Source organism: Mya arenaria, chromosome 3 (genome assembly GCF_026914265.1).
Source record: "Mya arenaria isolate MELC-2E11 chromosome 3, ASM2691426v1".
NCBI classification, from domain to species: Eukaryota; Metazoa; Mollusca; class Bivalvia; order Myida; family Myidae; genus Mya; species Mya arenaria.
The window spans coordinates 90554947-90575189 of NC_069124.1; the positions used below are offsets into that span (position 1 = coordinate 90554947).

Here is a 20243-nt window from a genome sequence, read left to right on the forward strand (position 1 = left end):
ATAAAAAATTTCTTTGGTTTTGATTAAAACTTGTTGTAAGATAAAAAATATATACAGCCCAACACTATGTGCCCTTTTCTTTTTTTGCATCATTTTCCTAATCTGCAGCACCCAGTCACTAATCTCAAGCACCCTGTCCATAATCTCAAGCACCCTGTCCATAATCTTAAGCACCCTGTCCATAATCTCAAGCACCCTGTTCATAATCTCAAGCACCCTATCCATAATCTCAAGCACTCTGTACTCTTGAAAACCTGGCTTAAACTCTACAGTACATCACTGGTAACAAAATTATAAAATTTAATAAAGTGAAACATTTTTTTAACAGGCCATTAAAACAAAATTCAGATTATAACAGAGAGCAACATGTTTAGTTTTCACCAAAATGCAATTATCTTAAAAATCACCTTCCATTCAAACAATAAACTTATTTACTTAAAATGCTTAACAAGGTATTCGATGCAGAAGTTATGTACAATGCCTGGTGACCCCATACAAGTTCGATATCATTTAAAAAAGGGCATTGTACAATGATTACAAATGTGTAAAATAAGTGTCCTAAAATACAGTATTGGTTGAGAAAGAACAAACTATTTGATGGGTAATAAATAACTGGGATGGAGTTTTATTTGCATTTACTGATGTCAATGAATATGCAGGTAACAGCTCAACAAAGCATAACAACAAATAGATATACACAGGCACAATAAATGAAAATGTAAAAGTCTCAAATTATCACAGTATTGAAATACATCTGTATATAAATTCTAAAAACATATATAACAAATTTATCACAGAATTAAAATACAGCTGTACGACATAGTAAATAACCATCGATAACCCTTGATTACTTGAAAAAAGATGTTAATAGCCTTATATCAAGAATGTTATATAATCAATACCATTATGAACAGGGGTTGTTTTTTTTAAAAGAAAGTGGTTTAAATTGAGATCAACAATTCAGCATAAACTATGAACAGTCATTGTGGACAGGCTCATTGCAAAGGAAAACCTTGAACACAAAAAACTAATCAGTCCATGTCACCAACATGTTTGGAATTGGGTCTGTATGTGTCTGTTATACAACTTACATGGCCGCATACATTTCAAACAAAATGTGCAAAAAAGAAAAATGAACTTATGATAAGCCCTTATTTTTTTCCCTAGATAAGATAAAAGCAATTTGAATAAAGCACAAGTAAATGATTGTGTAATCTACCTATTACATATTTGTGACTTAATATAAGGTGTGATTATCAATATTTACTGCTCCCTAAAATGTAGCTGTGCTATAGGATCAATGAAAGCCAAGGCAACGTAACAACTTTGGTGATGTTCAGTCATAAACTGGCTTGAATCCTGATTTTGAGGCCCCCTGTTGTGGGAAGGGTTGGTGGTTGCCAGCCTCTATCTGTTTGCGTCTGGGGATGGAGCCCTCTCCCTGGACCAGGGCCAGGTAACGAGAGTCATCATCCTCATCACCCGTCAACGCGATGTTCCGTAAGTGCGGCATCTCCGCAAATGGCAGGTACATTTCGCCTGAAAGTAAATATCAAATGTTCAGGAACTTATGCATCTATATAATAGATCTTTGAATAGTTAACCATAAAAAAAGAAAATGTTGTGATAAAAAATAAATAAGCATCAAGTAACTTGTCATTCTCGTACACCACAGTGATGATGCTTCTGATGAATGAGAATGGTAACTAACGGGAAACTGAAAAAAAAATTCTCCATTTAATCTTCAATTTTGAAAGACATTCTTACCAACAGGCAAGCCCTTGACCACTCTGTCATCTTCCGTCTCGAAGAATGTTTCGTGGTCTTCCCAATGTTTGTCACAGGCCGCACACAGGAAATTGGAGTTGAAGTGCCCACAACCACAATCTTGTGATGGAAAAGATTAAAGAAAGGGGAGTAACTGGTTTGGTAAGAAAATATCTTAGACTGAATACAGGCAAAATAGATCAACTTGTTAATTTTGGAAAACTTCAATACAATAATGTTTGAATTGCATGATCACTCCTGTGTTAAATATTTTGCTTACTTTTCTTGCATCTTCTCGAGCCAGCAGCCTCATGCTCCTCATGCGTGTGTTTGCAACGACACTTTGCCCTCCATGTGCTTGGGTCAAAGTCCCGACGTCGCTGCAACCAGAACTCCCCCACATCCTCCGCCCGGGAAGGCACCCATGCAAATCCCTTACACTTGCATCCACCCTGAACACATGGCACCCTCACACTCTTTCCTGAAACCGGAATTGCAATTTAAATAAGAGCACCAACTGTCACAAAATACGCACGTCCGAATTTTTTCGACACCAAATTTGATGAAAACTGATGGTACGTTAAGACAAATTAAGAGAGCAGATACTGTAGATAAAGTTATTGCAATTCAAAGGTCATATCTCTGGAGTGACTAAGGTGACATGGCTGGTAACCAAACCTGAATAAGTCATTCTGCACATACAGATTCTGACCAAATTTGGTGATGATTGGAGAGGCTTTTACAAGACCAATTTTAGGTAATTTCTATAATTATAGGGGCAATTACTCTTGAGTGACTAAAGCGATATGGCTGCTTATAGAAGCTGATCAAGATAGCATGCCCATACACATTCTGACCATTGGTGGTGAATGGACAAAGGATTCTAAAATTATTGATCAGACAAACTGACTATACGGTAGGTAATTCTTATAACTAAAGGGTGATAACTCTGGATCTTTCCAGTGATATGGCTGGTTATGTACATGTCAGAGATATTCTTAACATACACATTCTGACCAAATTTGGTGATGCAGCAAAGGCTTCTTAAGTTAAGACAGATCAATTTTATGTAATTTTTATAAGTAATGGGCGATAACTCTCAAAGGACTGAAGCAATATGGCTGGGTATGGAACTTGTCCAAAAATTGCTGATTCAGCACCCAAAACTACACATAATCATGTTAAAGCATACAAAACTACACTTAATTGTGTTTCAGCACACACAAAATACAATTTATCCTGTTAAAATACAAAAAGACACATAATCATGTTTAAGCAACAAAACTACACATAATCCAGTGTCAGCACAAAAAACAACACATAATCATGTTTCAGCACACCAAACTACACATAATCATGTACCAGCAGACTTAACTACTCATAATCATGTTTCAGCAGACTTAACTACACATAATCATGTATCAGCAGACTTAACTACACATAATCATGTATCAGCAGACTTAACTACACATAATCATGTTTCAGCAGACTCAACTACACATAATCATGTATCAGCAGACTTAACTACACATAATCATGTTTCAGCAGACTTTACTACACATAATCATGTTTCAGCAGACTTAACTACACATAATCATGTATCAGCAGACTTAACTACACATAATCATGTTTCAGCAATCTTAACTACACATAATCATGTTTCAGCACACTAAACTAAACATAATCATGTTCCAGCATACTTCACTACACATAATCATGAATCAGCACACTTAACTACACATAATCAAGTTTCAGCACACTAAACTATACATAATCATGTTTCAGTACACATTTCAGTACACTAAACTACACATAATCATGTTTACACACACAAAACTACACATAATTATGTTTCAGTACCTGTGTACTGTGCATGTTCTCCCAGGAGATGGCCACAGAAGCACTTGGACATGTCATTAACCCGCTGACAGTCGTGTTTGAACTCTGGCAGTCTCCAGCCAATGTATATGCCTGTAAAAATGAATATGACTTGTACACTGCATGATCATTATTTTAACCAAATTTCAGAAGAATAACTGTTAGATTTTGGAAGTATTTCACTCCACAAACTCTAGTAAAGCTTTTATATTAAGTTAAAATGAAATCATAGGGTATATAACTCGTACATGACCTGCTACAACTAACAAATTGTGTTTGGCGGTTTTACATTCAATGGTGATCATGTTATTAAGTCTACAACTGTTTAAAATGTTTGATCCACAAATTACCATATAAGCAAGACAAGAGCCGTCGTAAGACAGCGCGCTCGACTACGCCGCTTTGATTTAGAATACAATAACGATGTAATAATACCAAGTTTGGTATCTTTATGTCAAACCTAACTAAAATTATTTGATACATAAGGTGACTTTGATGCTGCCCTCCCACCAGCAAGTCATTCAAATAACTTGATTTCCCATTATGAAAATGTGGTTAAGAATACACAAATATGCCTTTCAAAGGAAATTAAAAAAAAAAAATCAAGGGCCATAACTTGTATTTAGGCTTAAAACGGAGTTATGTTTCTTGTTGTACAATGGTTGTAAATAACTTTGAATTTTATTAAGTGCATTTAATGAACAGTATAGTAGTTTTTTTTATTAAAATCCCAACTTGCCCTTAACTTTTACTTGCCGAAAACTTTAACCTAAGTCAATCAGGGGTCATAACTTGTATTAACGATATGGAGTTATGTAACCTCATTGGGTGATGGTCCTGAAAAATTGTGTGAAGTATTAAGTCAATTGAATGAAGGGTTAGAAGTAATTAAACAATATCCTAACCTGCCCTAAAACTTTAACCTAAGTTCCATAGTCAATCAGGGGCCATAATTTGTATAAAAGATAATATGGAGTTATCTAACCTCATTATGTGATGGCTCTGAAACTCTGTGTGAAGTATTAAGTCAATTGAATAAATGGTATTGGAGTTTTAAGTGAAAATCCCAACTTGCCCTAAAACTTTAACCCGCCCTAAAACTTTAACCTAAGTCAATCAGGGGCCATAACTTGTATTTAGGATAATATGGAGTTATGAAACCTCATTGTGTGATGGTCCTGAACAACTGTGTGAAGTATTAAGTCAATTGAACAAAGGATATAGAAGTTATTAATAAATATTCCAACTTGCCCTAAAACTTTAACCGAAGTTCCATAGTCAATCAGGGGCCATAATCTGTGTAAAGAATAATATGGAGTTATCTAACCTCATCATGTGATGGCCCTGAACAACTGCGTGAAGTAATAAGTCAATTGAATGTAGGGTATTGGACTAATAAGAAAAATCCCAACTTGCCCTTAAACTTTAACCGGACGCCGACGCTGGGGCGAGTAGTATAGCCCTCCTTTTTTTCGAATAGTCGAGCTAAAAATAAGTTCAAGGGCACACAAAAAGTGTCGAATGACTTTGCCACAACTGATGAACCCTATGTTAGGCATAATAGTAAACATCATAGGGATCATTCTATTAAGGTTCAGAACAGTACCTCAAACTGTGTATATAGTTTACAAACTCTTATTATAACCTCTCTTGTTGGAAGGCTGTTACTCAAAGGTGCAGTCTTGTGTATATTTGAAATTTATTGATGATTTTTCAAAATCTTCTCCAGGGAACATGTATGTATTCATTGAAAAGGTTAACTCCTATTCTTAATTGATGTATAATTTACTGCTGATACCTGTCTGCTGTGATTTGACTGCTGCTTCTGTTTCTTGGTCGAACAGCTTTTTAAGTCTTGGGGCAAAATCTGGGTTCATGGCACGAGCAAATGATTCCACATCATAATTTTTTGCAGGTTCAATCTTTCGCATTGTATAACCTATAATTTATATGTTATAAAACAAAGTTTTTAAAATAGTGTGAAAGCCGAAAATGCTTATTATTATAACATCCAGTAAATTTTTATTAACTATACTATTTGTAGTAAAGCGAGTCAGTGATATATGTTTCCTACCTTCAGGGACCAGCATTCCATCCTTCTTGGTCATGGGTATTGGGGCAGGCATGTTTCTGGGAACCACTGCCCGGCCGCCTCGTGGAACAACTGATTTTCCAGCAACACCGCCTGTCCCACCTGCCTGTAATTTCACATGTAAAATTTTAAGTCAAGTTATATTCTCATGTTTATACTTTTAAAATTACTGTTTTTAACTTAATTACAAATCTACATTTAGCAATAAATGTTAGTTTTCAAAGATGTAATATAAAAACTGACAATGACTAATCTGAAAGCATAAAACATGACACATTTGTGTCATTACATACATATATATGCAAAACAATGTAGAAAATAGTAACCCATGTAACAATGTACAATAAAATTTAAACATCTTTGGTTAATGTGACAACATCTGTCAAGGTACAGATTCACAATCTCATCAATTTTATGTTGAAAATTGTTCATTTTATGGACAGTAAATCATCCTTCAAGTTATGCAAGGGAGGGCACAAATACCAAACACTTCAAAAGCAAAAATACATGGTCATACAATTAGAATTAATAAGTATGCTATATTAAATGAACACTACTGTAAGATGCAAAGTTATTTATTGTTTCCGATGTATTTCAAAACATGCGATTCAAATGTATAGTGTGATTTCTATTTCGATTTCATTTTTAAAAAAATTCTCAACACAACAAGATGAAACTTCGTTGTGTGACCAAGGCAAGCCTCTGTATTGATCAAGATCATTGAATAATCGATCACAGTTAACAAACATGTGCTTTAGCAGGTGTTTGGGATTTGTGCCCTGTTCAGAAATGTACCGTCAACCAGTACCCCCTTTAGTGATGAAACTACAAATAATATTTAACAACTTGGAATGGTCAGAATGTTTATATTAATATGAACAGCATAGAACTTTCGGTCTATCAACGTTTTCATTATTGCAAAATAGGATTCCATCACTAGATTCATGATTTAACAGAATGTTGAATTAAAACAAAAAATAAATAAATCATTCCCTGTCAATACTTAACACGTTTCAACTTTATTCATTTTTGAATTATGTCCATAAACCTAAAAAGGCTTGTGTATTGGCATACCTTGTTGGATGCTGCTGATTTTGATGGTGGCTGCCTTTTACTCATTTTTATTTGTCTTAAAATATGTCTGAAAAACAACAACATATTTTTAAGTGACATTATTTGTGTACTGTCAATTTAAGTTCCGACAAGACCAAAAGTCAATCAATGGCCGGGATTTTGTTAATCAGACTACACAGTTTAAAAGTTTTTGACCCACTATATAATGCTGACAATTATCAGTAATGGGTTTTCACTAGTGTCTGAATAACAAAAACGAAAACTAACCCTGCAAGTTATTTCCAGGTTCCTATGTCTGCCATTTGTAAACAATCTTTTGAACGCAAAGAAAATAATATTGAATCAAGCCTACCCAGATAATGGTTATCTTATACCTGTCTTAACCCGAGTCCAAATCAACTCACCGCTGCTTCAAGTCAAGTCAAATAATATTTATCTAAAGCCGGAAACCAGAACAAGTAACATGTACGCTCTTTCAGGCGCGTAGCGTGGCATACTCGTTTACTCGTTCGAGTAAACTTTTGAACTGAAAGTAAAAAAATTAAATCACTTTTAAATGCGAAAAATACAATAAAAATATTTCGAATGGATTTAGGGGGTCTGGCATATATGAATTCTTACTTACTGTAAGTATAAAACGGATAAAATATACCAGTGTTTAACTCTTATAACTCTATAACAAAATACGCCAATTATTTAGTTGCTCAGCAGAGCTAGCGCTGTGTCAATATTGTTTACGACCGGTAAGCTAGCTGAGTATCTTGCCGAATGTAAAGCCACAGACAGTGCCACGCTGACCGCAGCCTTTTTGGGCAATCTGCGCGCCTTGGACATTCAACTCGACAAGATGAGAGGTCAGGGCTATGACGGCGCTGCTAACATGTGCGGACGGTAATTTTACATTTAAAACAAATCGTTAAAAATATCATTAAGCACCACAGTGCCAAACCTTCAATATAAACACCATAGACACGGATACGAGGTATGGCACATATATAACATATGCTTGAAGGTTGTTATTCAACAGGCATTGCATTTAAAACGTTCCTGTTAGCATAAAAAAACGTTTCCTTTCAATTGACATGTTTAGATTTGTATCACAATACGCGAAAGAGTCACCCCGAACTGTTCGGTAATTTTCGAAAAAGATAATTATAGCTAATATTAGTATCGATAGCTTTTCGATAAACCTCTTGGGGAAATGTCATGGTTATGTGTAATTTAGGGCTTTAGAATGCACTGATACACATAGACAATATAGTATTTGTTTATTGCTAATCCTACTTTATTTCATCTTTGATATACAGTTTCAGAGGTGTTTAAGCAAGGATAAGCGAACAGTATTCTTGAGCTGTATACACACACACACTGTAAGGCGCACTGTTTGAATCTTGCCATTGTCCACGCATCAACTGTGGTCTACGCAAGGAATATGATGGATCTTGTGCAAACCATCGCATTTGCGTTTAATTATTCTGCTACGCGAATGCTATGCTTTAAAGAGCAGCTAGCAGGAGATCAGGCTAGCAAGCAAGAGATGGAGAAAAGAACCAAACTTCAATCTGTCTATGCAACGCGTTGGGCTGCCAGGGCTGACGCTCTATTCACGTCTGTGTCCGCATTTACAGCCGTTGAATCAGCGCTGAATGAGCTCGCAACTGAGCATGGAGATACAAAGGCTGCATCATACGGAAGCGGGATCTTAAGCTTCGACTTCATCGTCACACTTGTAGCTGTCGAGTACATCCTCAGTGGTGTCGTCCCACTGTCCAAGATGTTGCAGAAAGAAAAATGCGATCTTGTTCAAGCTTCGTTAGAGGCAAGGGTTTTAACAGCCCAACTAGATACTGATAGGAACGATGGTCGTACTTGGGACAATTTGTTTATAACGTCGGCTTTGGCGCAGCAAGTTGGAATGGAGCCTTCGATACCTCGTAACGCTAAAAGGCAGGAAAACAGGCCTAATGCTCAAGCAGCAACACCATCAGACTTCTGGAGACGAAACATGTATAATCCATTTGTTCACAATCACATTACAGAATTAAGGGACCGTTTTCTTGTTCCATATGGTCTTTTTGTGCGCCGTACCTCATTCCAAACCAGATTGGTGAGCTGGCAAATGAGACGGTTCATCAAATCTTTACGAAATTTGCGACTGACATCAACGGCGACAATGATCAACTCTGCAACGAAGTTCGACATTGGAAAACTAGATGGACAGCAGTCCCCAACTCACTTGAAACAGCTATGAAAAGAGCCCCGTTGGAAATGCATCCAAACATAAGAATGTGCCTGTCAATTTTACTGGCTATGCCGGTTTCTACGGCAACAGCAGATAGGTCGTTTTTGACGATGAAGCGCGTGAAAACGTATCTCAGAAACACCATGACAACAGAACGGCTCTCTGGGTTAGGCTTGATGAACATTTACAGAGAAAGGGAGATCAGTTCCGAGAGAGTGGTCGACATCTTTGCTAGGCGCAAGAGCAGAAGACGAGCTCTTATCTTTCGTGTTTAAACAATAAAAAAGACGAATATATCAATTCTTAGCTTACATATTAAATATATCTTATATATTATGCCTGTAGTCATTTATACTTACCAAACTATGACGACTGATAGTTATACATTTCAAGTAGATCATGAATTTGAACCTTGATATATTAGATTGTATGAAAACGTGATTTGTTAAAAGTCTAAAAAGTCATCGAAAAAATAGACAAAAAATAACCTTAAAAAACAATACAGTTGATATCAATATAAGCCCCATAACCCCTGATTTTTGCGTTCTTTTAAAAAAATCCCGGGAGAGGACCCCCGGACCCCCCGCAACCAAATTCAATATTTCGAGTAATCTCAATTTTGCCCACGTTACGCGGCTCTTCTGGGCTTTTTACACCGACATACTTAAACATGCATAATAAATATCATCAAGTTAAGAGCTAAGTTAATACTGTAAAGTTTCCTTCTTTGTTACATTATAATACTAAACCTACATTTGCACAGTGGTAAGTTCATAAAAGCATACTACGGTAATTTCCGAATCTAGCATGAACGCGACAACTTACTACGTTTTGTAACTTAAGGATTGCACTAATTATTCTGTAATAGGTGATACGTATATAATCATACAATTTATTCGGTAGAATCACGGACCAAATAAATGGGTTAATTATTGGTCCGTGGTAAAATTTAATGCGTTATGGTATAACGTTTAAAGAGAATTTTACTGAAATGCAATGCAAGAAATATTTGGATTGTATAATGAGTGTTTATTTTATGCTTTCCGGTGGTTTATAAAGATTTATCAGTGAAATAAAATTAAAATTTCACTGTTTTGAAATGTAAGCCTAACCCTAACCCTCAGTTCAAAATCAAACGTTAACACACACAGGGCTGTGACACTATTTTTACGACGTCATTTCCGAGACTTTTAACTCCAATTTTAGACATGAAATAAAAAGAAGAAGAAAACTGTTGTTGTTTTTTCAGTGTAAGGTAGAAATATTTTTCACCTCGTGGACACACAAGGTGAGTATTTCACTCGGTTAAATATATTACGATTGAAACAAACAATTATCCTCTGTGACATTTTTTATGACAACATTTTACAACGGCACAACCTAATTATTCTTTAATCAATGTAAATACAATTATTACATAACAGCACTAATATGTATCACAGTGATTATTATCAACAAATGTATCGTCCAGCGAAAGTAGCTACATGTACGTGTATGCCTATCAGTCACAACACAATAAACACACCTTGCAGCGCAATGTATGATGCGAGGCTGTGTTTTTCCACCAAGGGCTTAAACCAAAATACGTCTCAAATATCACCTAGGTCTTCGATATCTTCTTGTACAATACTGTGAGCCCTGGAATCATTGATCCGAGTCGAATTGCGTGGTATTCGCGGCTGGGTGACCAATCTAGGGACTGCGGGGTTGTCTCTGGCGGCAACTGTCCCGCCGGTAGGGCGGGTTTGAAGAGAGTCCATTATTCTGGTTGGTATTCGTGATATTCTCAATACTCGCTGCACGACTTCTGGTCTAGATTCAACTCTATTGTTATCCGGTAACTGATCACGCGTTGTAATTACGTTTCGTGTTTCTGATGGCACTGAAGTGCTGGTTGATCGTCTAGTATTTGGCACATTGTAAAACGATTCTTGAGTAGTTCTATGATCAGTTTCTTGGCTATTTGTATTTGCGGTGTTGGTTACAAAAGTATTTGTGTCTGCAGTGTTAGTAACATTTACTGGTCTCGTTTCACCAACTGAAGGTGTCCGAATGAATCTTCGATGTTCTCGCGCCCTAGCGGGTGTCTGCCCGCGGGCGAATTCCGTGTAGGGCGGCGGCAGTTCTTCCTCCTCAGGTAAAGGTTCGGTCACGTGATGGGATCTGTGAGAGCGAGTCATCTGTGACGTATCTATGGAGGGCTGCATGCCGGAGGTTTGTGTCACCGCGACGGAACCGGGAATAGCTCCAGGGACAACCTCTTGCTGTTGGCGCCTTCCATTTGGCGGCATTGGTGTGGCACGATATCGCTGATTTGCTGGAACGTGGCCGGTGACCGTCGCTGGCCGGAAGTGCGATTCCGGCATCTCCTCGCTATACTCGGGAGGCGCCGATATGTATGCCGGAGGCTTTGGTGGCTCGACGACACGTCGGGGTGCTAAATTAGAATATTGTTCCTTGAAAATATTCGCAATGATTTGGCACCATGTTATGCTTACAAATACGGTATACATGCAGAACCAAACGTCTTACTACTAATGCATCAAAATTAATATCAATGTTTCAAATGTTAAAAAATATTACATTGTCAGAAAACAATGTGGTCGTAAAGCATACTTCTTTCTTCTCTCTACGATTTCATTAAAAGTTCCAATTTAGAGCATCGAAGTATTTGACGATCTCATGTCATATTATTGATATATGCTTTGTATTAATCAAACTGCTGCCAATAACACGCAATCGACACGCCATTTGGGCATGACAGCGTATGGCGGCCTACCATTATACTCCTGCTGCTGTCTAAGCTGACGTACACGGCTGAGCTGATTGTCCCGGTAGCTCTTGTAGCAGCACACGATGAGGGCAGCGAGCACGGACAGGAGCACCAGGCCACTCACCACGCACGCCACCACCAGCACGCTCGTCGAGATCCTGCTCGTACATCAACAACATTTATTACAAGCTTGCAATGACGGCAACAAACACAAACTTGGAATTTATAATTCCAGTGGCCAGTGGCTCACCTGTTTCTTATCCTTAATTAATACTACAATAGCTGACAGTAAAATAACAATGGGTTCTCGATGACAAGTCGATATATAAGTATTATGTTTTTCCAAGCTTAATAATTTGATACTTTAAGAGAGGATACACTTGTGTTTTATATTATGTCATTCACTGGTTGAAGGCAGTACGCACGAGCAGCACTCGGTGTCATCTCCATCGCCGCAACAGCCGTAGTCGCAGTCCAGCTGCACAGAACCTTTCGAACACGCGGTCCCTGTGCACTTCTCCACTGAAACAAGCGCGCCGGACACACATAAAATGGTCATAGGGCGAAAGACATAGGGTAGTATTAAACTTGTTCTTTTCTAAGGTGTTGTTTCTTTTCCGCCAACATGTACGAGATGGACATGTCTGACATAGGGAAAATTAATCGAGTCGAGTGTGGCTCCTTTATGGTAAGAAAGTTTAACAATTGAACTTTGTTTATAGTTTTGACTAATTCCTACACAGAGAATTTTCTGTTCAGTATCCGAACTTTCCAAATGGCCACTGCTGCAGATAAGCGTCAAACAAACCCTCCAGTTTGGGACATACCAGGGCAAACACTTAATAAGGTTCAACAATAAATGTCGGTTAAACATCGGCTTGAATATAAACTGTTAAATCAAAGGCGTGGTGATATTATAAATTTTTATATTGTCATGTTTCATTTTAGCTGAATTCCCTACTTACTGTTGAGCTTAAATTAAATCAGAGGTCATTACAACATCCTTATGCAGCAGTGTGGCCCCATGAAAGCATGTTTATCGTTTTTATAGTAGTAGTTAAGAAACTTCATTAATATGTATTCCGGTCGAAAGCAGAGATATATATTATACATTTTATATTTGTTTTGTATTCAACATCAGCATTATGTGCCCCTGGGTTCAGGTTAAACCCCGCCCCGTGGCTCGTCTTACATGGAACAATGTTGAAAATCTGTTTGTATTTTATGATAAATGCCAGCAGTGTAGACACACTCCTGGCATTTATCATAGAATACATCAAATACTTATTTTTTTACCAGGTTTTTATAACGTGGTGCCATTTTGGTCGGGTATTGCCCTGTATATGCCCATTCTGTTTATTTAAACTAATTTAAGAAGCATACTATTGCACTGAAACATTGCAGTTCTTACCGACTTTTCATTGTTGATTATAAATAAAAACTATGGTGACTGATTTCTGCAGTTGGTGTTGTCGCATTTTCGAGGCGAATTTAGTGTGAACATGCATCCCAAAGCCGGCCACATGGTGGGGCGAAAATACACCAAGTGACAGGCGAAAATGTGAAATAATACTCTACTTGGCGTTTTTTGTCCCGCATTTGGGGCATTTTCGCTGCACAATTTGCAGTGATTACGCCGCGCAATGTGGCGGGTTTTCGCTTTTTCGCATTTTCACATGATCGCCGCAGAAAGACAAAAAACATGAAGCAGCATAATTTAGCTATATATTACATGGAAAGTGCCCTTGGAAAACATTCTCGTCTAGAACTGCTTGCTCAAACGCATTAGTGTTAAGTAAAGAAAATATAGAAAATAAGCAACATGTTTGTCCGTTAATTTACACATTTGGTACAACATACTGTTTCAGTAAAGCTTTAAACAACACAAATATATCCATGTTTGTATTGAAAATACTAAACAGATTAGATTTATAAGGCTTACCAAGAGACAGAATAACATAACTCCATGTAAATATCCAAGTCCGGAGATTTGGGCTGTTAGCCATCATAAGATATTATGTAAAATCATTTAAAATCTTAAATGTTAGCCGGTTATAAGTGTCTCGTTTTTTAGTATTTTCCATTTAATTTTCATTCGATGTAAGTAGTTAAATGTCCTATAAAGTAAGTCAGATCTCATGTATCTGTCATAGTGTGATAGTCCTTGTAGAATATTAACTTTGGAGTAATAGAGTGACGGAACCGGGGACGCTTCAATAGTTGTATTTACTTATCAGCCCAGACAATGGGATCAATCTAAACTTTGAAATAGATATTACCAAAATCCAATACCAGTTATAAGGTTTTATGGCATAGTTAATCTGCAAAACAATAAACAAAAAGAATCTGCAATTATACAATGAGAAGATCAATCACAAAATTAATACGGATTAAAGTCCAACAAATGATCAATAATCGTTCCTTCATATAATATCCCTATTTATTCATGGTGGTTGAAGGTGTTGTTGTTGTTTAATCTCTCATTCTTTAATACAGTTTTCTTGTCAGGATTCTGAAATAAAAATAATCATAAATAACCTATTTTGTAACCAATCGAATATCAAGAGTTCACTGTATTGTGCTTAATATTCGGCCGTGTATTAAAATATAGATATATTTTCTGGCTAGATTTTCACGGATGGGGTTTTATTAATATATTTTCAAATGACTAAATTCATGTGAAACATAAGTTTAGCCTACCGTTGAAATCTGTTGTTTTAATAGTTCTAAGGAAAGTAATCATTCAACGCATCTACGTACCGCGTAGCGCGCTCTTGTCATGACGTCATCATACACTGTCCGCCACATTAGGTAAAGCACGCGCTGGCGAATGCGGAGCTGGGACAGGCGGAACTCATTGCCCATGCCGCTCCTGAACCCGGGTGGTGTCTCCTCCTCTAGTCGTGGCGGCCGGGAACGCTTAGTCTTCTGAACTGGTCTTTTGTGTCTTATAGCAGGGAGTGATTTTGCATTGTGGTCATTCACTTTCGGTTCTTTCATTTTCTTTTTGTGCCTTTTGCCATCTCCCTTGCTTATCGTTCTAGATGTACTTTGTATTATTTCCACTGTATATTTGCCCTTTTCTTTGTTGATTGAATTATTTGTCTGATGGTCATCTATAGGAAGGTTCAATTGACCTCCATATTGTTCGTCATGGGAACCGCGTTCATGGTTACTGATGTCTGTTCTATGTTCAGCTATATGTATGCCGCATGAACCCCCAACATTGTCATACGATTCATGTTGGGATGGTTTCACAAACACCGCAATTTCAGTATTGTTATGACATTCATTGGTGTTTAGTTGATCATGACCTGGTGTATTTGAGTTGCTGTCGATTTTTTGGTCCTACAAAATGAATTGGAATTTTAATTGTAAATACTATAATAAGACAATACAATGATAAAGTACGCATACGTAAAAATAAACATGTGTTTTGTCTTAGTATTGGTTTTAAATAAAAAGTGTAGGTTTAAAGGTTTTAGTACATCACCTACCACGACCGGAGCTGGTGCAACGTTTTCTACTTTGGCAGGTTTCACATCCCTTATATCCACACTGTGTCTGTCGCCTGTATTTCCATCTGGTCGTCCTTGATGAGAGCTCATCTTATTGACCAAAGCCGCGCATGGTGTAGAAATACTATCAGATGTATCAATTGTCGCGTCATTTTGGTTGTCTGGTTTTAATAATTCAATGCGATGTTCTGTTGTCTGTCTGTTCGGTTGCACGTTGTAGTGCGCTGTTGCTTGTCTGCTTGGTGGCACGCTGAGGTTTTCTGTTGGATGTCTTATCGGCAAACTAACGCTTGCAGTTTGGTTGGTCACAGTATTATCAGGATGTTCTTCCATTACTGTGCTATCCATTACAGACCGCCTGCCTGCAGCATAGGTCTCGGAGGCGCCTCGGCTGGCTGCACGCCTGGAGGGGACCTTCCTGGGCGATTCCCGGCCCGCGATTACCATTGATGACCGAGAAGGGGCGTTTAATCTCAATTGCGTAAGCTCTCGTGACATGTTAGTTATCTCTCTTTTCATATCTTCTTTTGTCTGAAAGCCAGAATATGACTGAATATACTGTGTGAGAAATTGAGCCATTGAAGCCTATTAGACTTCTTCGCATAAAATACAGACGTTAAATTTGTATGTGTTTAATTAAAACCTACCAACTCAACGCTAGGAAACTCCTCGTTGTTTTCTTTCACCAGAGTGACAAGACCTGAAAAGTAAAAACATACATATGCGCATATAAGTATATATCCTCGACAAAATTACTTAAATTAAAAATATAAACGTATGTTTAACTGACACTCTTATTTAAAATCAATACATACACATGTCTAAAAAACATAAATTTTGAGTGATAAACCTTTAACGACTTACTAAATAATGCATTTACGGAAACTTTTCATTTTATTTCAAATTAAACACAGTATCCTTCATAAGAACCAATGTTTTCGATAATTATTCATCCTTTTGAAGAAATGAAAACAATCCTATTAATTGTTGTTCATCTTATTTGGGTATAAGAGTGCATCTTTAAGATTGTAAATGTAATATAACGAACCTTTAAAGGACACTATACCATTTCCTGACGAGTCCGCCACTTCAACCATTTCCCTGATTTCCTCTTGTGTGAAATCAAGTCCTAAGTCCTGGACAAACTCCCTCAGACGTTCGGACGTAACCCGCCCATTCTCTCCTGCCAACTCCTTAAACACGGCCTGCAGCTGACTCGCTTCCGGTCTCCCGGACATGAGTGCCACCTGTTGTATTCTCTCCCGATGTAACAATAATTAATCACACAAACACGTGTCCAGTGATAAGTGTGCGTGCAAATTATGGTAATACCATATTTACTATTAGATGTAACTACGGTTATTCTCAGTATTAATTTCAAAATTATATATTTTTTCAATCAATAATATAAATATGAACGTTTACTTGATAAGCAGTGTTATCCACAATGATGTATTACACTTTAAGTGAAATAAAAAGTGTGTAAGTACCAATATGGAATTATTAGGTTAACAGGTTAATCTCCTAGTAAGTACAATGTATTAATTTGAACAGTAATAAAACATCGATAATGACAATTTTCAGTAATGCAACTGCCCAGTATAGGTAAAACCCTGGGTCCGTGTATATACGGGTTTGTTTGTTTTTTCGTTGTTGTTGTTTTTATAATTGAAAGTCGGCAATACCTATTGATACGAGTGATAAACCCTAACGGTACATCTTTAACGGTAGTTGGTTGTCAACTGTTGCAGAGAGATGCTTTTGATCTGTTAACAGTTGTCCCTTTTAAGCATGGTTGTTGGAGCTTTTTGGACGGATGAAGTTGCATCGAACAAAATTGGTCAGAGGAAGCTTTTATTCGTAGTCGGTCGTCTCGAATAAGTTTCCAGTGGTTGTCGATACTCGCCGAGCAGAGCGGTTTGAGGGGGTAAACCTAAGATACTAATTGGTAATGGCGAAGTCACCACGGTTTGAGGTTTGACAACAAATGGTTTGCAAGCAACCACAAACATCTGATAGACAAAGGCATTTCAATATAGCGGGGGACATGAGTAGACCATCATTCTAACATCGAAGGTTTCTTTGCCTTCTTTTGAAGACTTCTTTGCATGCCAGCAGCAACCAATGCAGTAAACACTTGGTCTGACCAGACTCCTTGACCAAGCATATAAACGCTTTCCTTTCTCTCTTTCCTCCTTTATGGTATGTCTTAGATATATTGCAACAATTTTACCATTCATTCAGTCTTTCTGCTTCGGCGTCCAACCTCATTAACAGATTCATTTGAGGCTTTCATTTTTTTTCATGGGATGTGCTGATGGGTAAGTCCATAATGCAGAAAATTGCACGAGATAAGTGGGGACAAGACTGTAAAACTACTCTACTATCATGCCGAAAAATGGCCCTGAATCAGTGGGGACAAGACTGTAAAACTACTTCTACCTTGCCGACAAATGGTCCTGAATCAGTGGGGACAAGACTGTAAAACTACTTCTACCTTGCCGACAAATGGTCTTGAATCAGTATGGACAAGACTTAAAACTACTTCTACCTTGCCGACAAATGGTCCTGAATCAGTGGGGACAAGACTGTAAAACTACTTCTACCTTGCCGACAAATGGTCCTGAATCAGTGGGGACAAGACTGTAAAACTACTTCTACCTTGCCGACAAATGGTCCTGAATCAGTGGGGACAAGACTGTAAAACTACTTCTACCATGGCGACAATGGTCCCGAATCAGTGGGGACAAGACTGTAAAACTACTTCTACCATGCCGACAAATGGTCCTGAATCAGTGGAGACAAGACTGTAAAACTACATCTACCAGGGCGACAAATGGTCCTGAATCAGTGGGGACAATACTGTAAAACTACTTCTACCATGCCGACAAATGGTCCTGAATCAGTAAGGACAAGACTGTCAAACTGTAAAACTACTTCTACCATGCTGACAAATGGTCCTGAATCAGTATGGACAAGACTGTAAAACTACTTCTACCATGCCGACAAATGGTCCCGAATCAGTGGAGACAAGACTGTAAAACTACTTCTACCATGCCGACAAATGGTCCTGAATCAGTGGGGACAAGACTGTAAAACTACTTCTACCATGCCGACAAATGGTCCTGAATCAGTAGGGACAAGACTGTAAAACAACTTCTACCATGCCGACAAATGGTCCTGAATCAGTGGGGACAAGACTGTAAAACTACTTCTACCATGCCGACAAATGGTCCTGAATCAGTGGGGACAAGACTGTAAAACTACGTCTTCCATGCCGACAAATGGTTTTCAATCAGTATGGACAAGACTTAAAACTACTTCTACCACGCCGACAAATGGTCCTGAATCAGTGGGGACAAAACTGTAAAACTACTTCTACCATGTTGACAAATGGTCCTGAATCAGTGGAGACAAGACTGTCAAACTGTAAAACTACTTCTACCATGCCGACAAATGGTCCTGAATCAGTATGGACAAGACTGTAAAACTACTTCTACCATGCCGACAAATGGTCCTGAATCAGTGGGGACAAGACTGTAAAACTACTTCTACCTTGCCGACAAATGGTCCTGAATCAGTGGGGACAAGACTGTAAAACTACTTCTACCATGCCGACAAATGGCCCTGAATCAGTGGGGACAAGACTGTAAAACTACTTCTTCCATGCCGACAAATTGTCTTGAATCAGTTTGGACAGGACTTAAAACTACTTCTACCTTGCCGACAAATGGTCCCGAATCAGTATGGACACGACTGTAAAGCTACTTCTACCATGCCGACAAATGGTCCCGAATCAGTATGGACAAGACTGTAAAACTTTTTCTACCATGTCGACAAATGGTCCCGAATCAGTGGGGACAAGACTGTAAAACTACTTCTACCATGCCGTCAAATGGTCCTGAATCAGTGGGGACAAGACTGTTAACCTACTTCTACCATGCCGACAAATGGTCCTGAATCAGTATGGACAAGACTGTAAAACTACTTCTACCATGCCGACAAATGGTCCTGAATCAGTGGGGACAAAACTGTAAAACTACTTCTATCATGCCGACAAATGGTCCTGAATCAGTATGGACAAGACTGTCAAACTGTAAAACTACTTCTACCATGCCGACAAATGGTCCTGAATCAGTATGGACAAGACTGTAAAACTACTTCTACCATGCCGACAAATGGTCCTGAATCAGTGGGAACAAGACTGTTAAACTACTTCTACCATGCCGACAAATGGTCCTGAATCAGTGGGGACAAGACTGTAAAACTACTTCTACCATGCCGACAAATGGTCCTAAATCAGTGGGGACAAGACTGTAAAACTACTTCTTCCATGCCGACAAATGGTCTTGAATCAGTATGGACAAGACTTAAAACTACTTCTACCACGCCGACAAATGGTCCTGAATCAGTGGGGACAAAACTGTAAAACTACTTCTACCATGTCGACAAATGGTCCTGAATCAGTGGAGACAAGACTGTCAAACTACTTCTACCTTGCCGACAAATGGTCCTGTATAAGTGCGGACAAGACTGTAAAACTACTTCTTCCATGCCGACAAAAGACCCTGAATCAGTATGGACAAGACTGTCAAACTACTACTTCCATGTCGACAAGTGGTCCTGAATCAGTAAGGACAAAACTGTAAAATTACTTCTACCATGCCGATTAATGGCCCCGAAAACGCGCGGCCAAACTTTTAACTACTTCTACTACAACTACTACTACTACTACTACTACTATCGTGTCGACAAATGACCCTGTATAAGTACGTTCAAATCTGAAAAACTACGTCTACCATGCCGACAAAATGATCCTGCATCAGTGCTGACAAGACTGTAAACCTTCTTCAATATGTACATCGAGAAATGGCACTGAATAAGTGCGGACTTAATGAA

General features: G+C 38.2%; 2 protein-coding genes across 2 annotated transcripts; both read right to left on the reverse strand.

Annotated features, from left to right (window-relative positions):
- Window positions 1-195: 195 nt before the first annotated feature.
- On the reverse strand, window positions 196-7144 carry LOC128227188 (protein FAM221B-like). Its single transcript, XM_052937471.1, has 8 exons — window positions 7079-7144; window positions 6812-6878; window positions 5720-5843; window positions 5444-5584; window positions 3628-3738; window positions 2048-2248; window positions 1768-1887; window positions 196-1539 (listed from the first exon to the last, which is right to left on the reverse strand). The coding sequence occupies exons 2-8, from the start codon at window positions 6854-6856 to the stop codon at window positions 1337-1339; spliced, it is 945 nt and encodes a 314-aa protein (XP_052793431.1). The 5' UTR covers window positions 6857-6878; window positions 7079-7144; the 3' UTR covers window positions 196-1336.
- Window positions 7145-10067: 2923 nt separating this feature from the next.
- Window positions 10068-14019, reverse strand: LOC128227187 (uncharacterized). Its single transcript, XM_052937470.1, has 4 exons — window positions 13769-14019; window positions 12252-12348; window positions 11833-11984; window positions 10068-11490 (listed from the first exon to the last, which is right to left on the reverse strand). Exons 1-4 carry the CDS (start codon window positions 13833-13835, stop codon window positions 10643-10645), a joined length of 1164 nt encoding a protein of 387 aa, XP_052793430.1. The 5' UTR covers window positions 13836-14019; the 3' UTR covers window positions 10068-10642.
- Between the last annotated feature and the right edge of the window lie 6224 nt (window positions 14020-20243).

Excerpts from the sequence above, each read along its gene's own strand:
- LOC128227188 (XM_052937471.1), bottom strand. The coding sequence starts at position 6,856 with ATGAGTAAAAGGCAGCCACCATCAAAATCAGCAGCATCCAACAAG. Across the intron at positions 3,739-5,443 it reads AGTCAAATCACAGCAGACAG|GCATATACATTGGCTGGAGA; the intron begins GTATCAGCAGTA and ends TCATTTTTACAG. Across the intron at positions 1,540-1,767 it reads GGTCAAGGGCTTGCCTGTTG|GCGAAATGTACCTGCCATTT; the intron begins GTAAGAATGTCT and ends ATTTACTTTCAG.
- LOC128227187 (XM_052937470.1), bottom strand. The coding sequence starts at position 13,835 with ATGATGGCTAACAGCCCAAATCTCCGGACTTGGATATTTACATGGAGT. Across the intron at positions 12,349-13,768 it reads TTATGTTATTCTGTCTCTTG|TGGAGAAGTGCACAGGGACC; the intron begins GTAAGCCTTATA and ends CGCTTGTTTCAG. Across the intron at positions 11,491-11,832 it reads ACAGCAGCAGGAGTATAATG|CACCCCGACGTGTCGTCGAG; the intron begins GTAGGCCGCCAT and ends ATTCTAATTTAG.